General features: G+C 42.2%; 1 protein-coding gene across 5 annotated transcripts in view; it reads right to left on the bottom strand.

The window, feature by feature from the left end:
• Positions 1-1,070: 1,070 nt before the first annotated feature.
• ATP11A (ATPase phospholipid transporting 11A) overlaps positions 1,071-5,949 on the bottom strand; it is a 221,478-nt gene continuing 216,599 nt past the window's right edge. For 3 of the 5 annotated variants that reach the window (XM_023737411.1, XM_023737412.1, XM_023737415.1), the window contains one exon: positions 1,071-2,358. In XM_023737411.1, the coding sequence (XP_023593179.1) occupies positions 2,101-2,358 (258 nt within the window). In that variant the 3' untranslated portion in view covers positions 1,071-2,100. Of the gene's footprint in view, positions 2,359-3,571; positions 3,816-5,949 lie in introns of those variants that run through there. The other 2 variants (XM_023737414.1, XM_023737413.1) reach the window with 2 other exon arrangements.

Below are 5,949 nucleotides of genomic sequence, written 5' to 3'. Positions count from 1 at the left end.
AATCAATCTGAAAATTCCACATTCCTCAGATATAGAAACATTCAGCCCAAACTCTCACCAGAATTTAAACGTTAAAGTGGCCAAAATTTCATAAACTTAAAAAATAAAAGCTTTTAAAACATACTTTAAAAATTAGATATGGTATGCTAACAAATAAATGCATAAAAGAGATATAAACAGCTATGAAAATACTTCAGTGCAAAGGCAATTTTAAGATTTCTAAAAAAATACATTACAAATAATTTGTTAACTAAACATACAGAGAATCTGTTGCCCCTAAGGGTATTACATGTATACCCATATGTTAGGTTCTTAAAAATCACTGTAAAAATACACACACCACTGTTTTGCAGGGTCTAGTTGGAAGTGTGACGGCCAGGCCCACAGTCACCATAAGCGTAACACTGTGACAGTCATCTGACGGGATGGCAGGAGCGGAACAGAAGGGCTTTTATGAAATGGTAAAGACAATCTTCAGGACAAAAATGGTGCTTCCTTGTTCTCTGTTATTCTAAGTCAAACCTTCATTATCCTAATCTTTGGTATGGTGTTTATATTTCACTTACTCCAGCTACTTCACTGCTTTTTACTGTTAATTCTCCATTTGGAAAATAATATTTATCCCTTAGTTCAAATACACAATCTATAGGTGAAACATACAATCAAATCGTGAAATTTGAACTTCTGAAAGTATATAAAATCAAACATCACAGAAACAGTCTCGGTATTCACTTCTAAGACTACATTTTCACAATATGAATTCTAGCAGTTGGAAGGTGTTTCCTTTCAGTTTTAGGGTGATGTGTTTTAAAAAAGACATCGGTTTTAATGTCAGAAGTTTGAATCTCCAACCAAAACGCCTTCTTTCAGGACCATTACGGTTATGTCAAATAGAACATTTTGAGAAACAGAAACCCAAAGGAGAAAACAAAAACAAAAACCAAACCAAACCCACTGCCACTGAGTTGATTCCAACTCATAGCGACCCTACAGGACAGAGCAGAACTGCCCCACAGGGTTTCCAAGGCTGTGATCTTTATGGAAGCAGACGGCCACATCCTTCTCCTGGAGAGCAGCTGGTGAGTTTGGCCAGCAGCTGAGTGCTTACCCACTGTGGCACCAGGGCTCCTGACAGTTACCCTTGAGTACCTGAAACCAATATTCTTTCCCTAAAATACATGAAAGAAAGAATTTCCAAAGACAGTAAATAAGTAAACTGTATCATTTGGGGTGTGACTGATAAATATCTCAAAACTTCTATTGGAAAAGTTTACGTTAACAGTATTATCTGTTCCTCACACATGAATATGAGTTATTTTATTTTTTTTCCTCCACAGAGGCAACTGGGTGATGGAAAAAGAGAAGAAAGACATTGACAAACTCAACAGTATTCCAAAACACAGAGGGTTAGCATCTCGCATCAGCAAAACAAGCTGAGATTTGGATCTAACCCATTAAAAAACCATCCTCACCACGTATAGGGTGAACATAAGCAACAGCAAGATCTGTGACCCTAACAGGAAAACAGATACACAATTATCTGAACGTCTAACTTGGCCACTTCCAAAAACAGAAGTATCAGGGGGTTTCTTGAGAAAAGGAAGTACACAGACAACACACTTTGTTCTACAGAGACAGGACACGAGCAGGCGAGGATGAGTGAAATGAAAGGAACACACCGTCATACACACTCAAAACGACGGTCGCTGGGGGTGTGTGGTGAGAGCTTCTGGCTCAGAGTTGAACTGCTGATCTCCAAACGTACATCATTTGATGCGCTGTTCTCTTCAAGTAACACCAAGTAACAGAGGGTGACGCAGAGAATAAACACACAGGGTAAAGAGAACGTCTTCTGCTGCCAGTCTTACAGCGCCAGACCTCCCTTCTTCCTAGCGGTCCAACCAAACGCATGAAGAAAAACACGAGAAGCCACCAGGCCTGGAAGAAACCGTAACTAAAGCGCTCAGTCTAGGGTATCAGAACAAGCTGTGTTTCACGTTTCCCTCCTCGTTTGGAAACAGAGGAAAAAGCACACCCAAACACAGACACACAGACACTCAAGAAGGCAGTTCTGAAAGGCGTGAATTGGTGATCTGTCCATCAGACAGGTGTTTCCAGACTGGACCCATGGTAGTAGTGTCTTGAGCTAGAACTACAATAGTTCTTTGAAAGACCAAAAATGGGTGGAAGTACTAAATACTCCTTGTTATTCCAGAAGGTTAACATCACTTTTTCAGAGTGAGAACTAGGCTCTATGGCCGAGGGACTGGTGAGGTCATTGTTCTGGTAGCTTGGGCTTCGTAGAGAGGCAAGAGAGGTGAATTCTGAAATGCGGTCCTGAAGCTGTCTGGATGTATTCTGTCAAGAGAACAGCAAAAAAATACCAAGTCAGTCCCCAGAATGATCGCTGCTAACCTCCATAGGAATCCTGTCTAAAACTGACTTGAGCCATTTCAAAGTGAAGGTATATACGATTACTTCTGTAGGAACTGCTAGACTCAACTATCAGGTCATCAATTTTCATTAAACCAGACAGGTCATATGGTATTCATTATGCTCCAAATATTATGCAAAGGCAATGTGCCTACTGATACCCTAGGTACAAATTATCTTCCACTTTTTGGCACTGAGAGTAACCATTCCATCATTCCAGGGAACTATGGTTTGTAAACACACAGAGCTCCCTTCCTTCATCACCATCATCACTCTGGGAAGCTCCAAAGGCCCAAAGCCCAAGTGCAGTCTCATTCCTTTACCTAAACACCTGTGAAACCACCACCACCCACGACAGGAAGACAAGGACTCAGCTGGCGTCAGTGTATCTTCCCCCACACAGAGCTCAGGGGCAGACAGCGCACCGACGGAGCCCATCTCGAGTCTCTTCAGCTACTGCTGTTTCTGTATCTGCCACAGATACATTTTGGTTTGTGTGGTTTACTATTAACAGCCTAACATGTCGTCAACATGATTAAATTTAACAAGGCCGTAAAAGAATAATGGGAAGCTGTACAATCCCAATCCATTTTTAATGAAATAATAATTCCCAAGTATGAATATTTCTAGATAGAGAAGTTAGATGAACGTGCTTGTTAAACTCTGAGAGGCCTACATCCGAAAATGCTTGGTGAACACAGTTACATTTACAATCTCCGTATTTTTCAGACACAAGATGTAAGTTACATAAGTTTCAGCTGATGTACAACAATGGACTCATACCAAACATTTAACTGGGTTATTGTTCAATGGAAATCAGGCAAATTCCATTTTTGATTTTGAAATAATATCTTTCCTGATAGACCTTTTGAATGAAACTGTTTCCACCACAAAGGATTAGAGAGGAGCTTATATTCTGGCAACATTGAACAATAATAATAATGGGGCCAATTGAGCTAATGTTGCATGTTGACCAACATTAGCCACAGCGTATGTATGTGATGGGTATGTGCGCATACATACGCACGTGTGCGTGTATATACAATACCCCACCATATGCAGTGAAGTCACTCTCAGGCATGTCACTTACCTGGGAGAGTAAACACATACGTGTGTGTAAAAAATGTTCATTCTTTTCTTTTTTTTGCATCATTAACCTCTTATCAAAAATGGCACAGCACAGCAAAAACTTTGGAGGAAAAACAGACAGCTTCAAAGAATCACAGCACACCAAGAAAGTGACTCCCAGCTTGTCCACATGTGTGCAATACGGTTACCTATCATTGAGCTAATTATGCTTCAGAAGCGGTAAGAGGTCCTTCAAGGAGTGGCCCATCGGTGCGTGGCACTGCAGTGACAGGTGCTTTAGGTCTCATACTTCTCTGCAAGGATGAGGGAAGACGCTGAGATGGTTGAGGCATACATGAGGGAAGCGCGAAAGAACGTTTCAAGGTGGAGAGCAAAGATTCAGACAGTGCAGGCTTTTCTCTCTATCACAGTGGTTCACGAGCTGTCCCGGGCCAGCGTCCGCTATGCTCAGTAAGGATGGCAGTGGGCCATCCTTCTGCCTCTAGACCACTTTAGAATCTGTTTCTGGATTAATACAAACCTGTGGCTGCTCATTAGGCCGCATGGATGTGAAAGCGGTACTCTCTTTGTTTTACGTAAGCCTTTCAAGTAGAAGTCCGTAACATTTGCTGCTGAATAGGTGACTAAAATAGGTATCAGGATATCGGTGCAGGCACAACGATTTTTTCTGCAAGCTGTGTTTTTGCAAGGGAGCACGAGTACTCTACTAGCAAAAAATGAATGTCTTTCTAGTCCCATGGAAAAAACCATACTCAAGAACTGAGAAATAGCGGAAGGGCTTAAAGAACAGGTCACAGCAGCAAATGTATCTCAAATGCGAGAGGCAGAGACTCTGACAAGCCACGAGTCTGCCCAGTGGACGTCCTCCAAGCAGCCAAGTATGATTGATGGCCTGTGACCAGGCTCCTGCCCTCAATGAAGGAGAAGCTGAGGCTCTGTCAGGAACACAGGAGGCACTTCCAGAATTCCGAAGCTAAAAACTTGGCTACACTTGCCCAAAAGCATCTCCTGTACCCACTTCCTAGGCAATGCTACGCGCCTCCACAAAGAGCAGCCAGGCGTTTTCTGAGAAGGAGGAACCGTGCACCCGCCCCTGTCCCGAATCAAGCAGAAGAATCCCGGCAGGAGACACAGAATCCTCAGGAGTTAAAGCGATGGTGCTCCACATGCTGGCAGATCCAAGTGACGGGCATCTGAACAGTTAAAAGATTTTCTAGCCAAACTGTATTAGTTTCTCAGCAAGAAGGAACAGAGGAATTTTAAGAGCTAAAGAACTGCAACCTCGGTAGCAGGCTTGAATTGGCCTAATCTTTCTCGGTGAGAAGAACGAACTGAACAAATACTGGAGTATTTATCCGCTTGTCGGGGGAGGGAGAGGGACACACACACATACACAAGTATGTGTGTGTACGGATACGTATACACACACACACATACACACATATATTGAGTTTAAAATAAACATGGTGCCTGTGGTGTTTTTCTTTTTCATAGGAAAAAAAGGAAGAAAAATAATCCAGTTGAAGTATAACATAGTCCACACAGGGACTGGTCAAATGTTTATTCCTCCAAAGTTCTGCTGCACTCGGGGTGGTTTTGGAGCAATCTAGAGCATGAACGTGCATGAGCTTGCTGGCCTCCTGGTCTCTTCATCTAGATGTGGGTGACAGTTACACCTGCAGACACTCACAGCCAGAGGCCTAAAGGCCTCAAACCCCACGTGGCAGGGAAATCACAAGGCCTCAGTCCCGGCCTTCTCTAAGCAGCTGGGGTCTAGTTCTGCAAACGTTCAGAAGCAGACAGACTCCTGATAAACTATATCAGTAGTCAGAACATTTATTTTTAGCCCAGTTGGCATGATTAAATCAATTTCATAAGGATCTCCTGTCACTTATTAAAATGTTCCTAATAATTTCACCTTAAATGTTTTCAAGTGTATACACAGTGCGGTGAAATTATGTAATTTATTCTAACAAATTCTGATGGCATCAGAGTAGAACATGTTTGATTACCACTAATTTACGTGAATTTTAAAAATGTACTATCTTGTTAGTTTAAAAAAGTGTTTAAAATGTATAGGAGATAAACTGTTATTAAAAGAAAAAAGCGAGCATTTCTGCTTTAGGCATATTTCAATTTAATAGGCTGCTTTGGTAAAACAGTAAAACCAAATAGGCATTTCAAAGTATCATTCATTTTGAGGCATACAGGAATGTGCTATTTAGGTACATGAACAACAGCTAGAAAACAGAAAACATTTCTAGACAGGGATCTGCCTCTAGACGGTGATCTGCCTCTAGACGGGGATCTGCGCCTAGACGGTGATCTGCCTCTAGACGGTGATCTGCCTCTAGACGGGGATCTGCCTCTAGACGGTGATCTGCGCCTAGACGGGGATCTGCCTCTAGACGGGGATCTGCCTCTAGA

Source organism: Trichechus manatus, unplaced genomic scaffold (assembly GCF_000243295.1).
Source record: "Trichechus manatus latirostris isolate Lorelei unplaced genomic scaffold, TriManLat1.0 scaffold00102, whole genome shotgun sequence".
Lineage (NCBI taxonomy): Eukaryota > Metazoa > Chordata > Mammalia > Sirenia > Trichechidae > Trichechus > Trichechus manatus.
The sequence above is the reverse complement of the archived record's forward strand: the minus strand, read 5'-3'. Positions and strand labels throughout refer to the sequence as shown.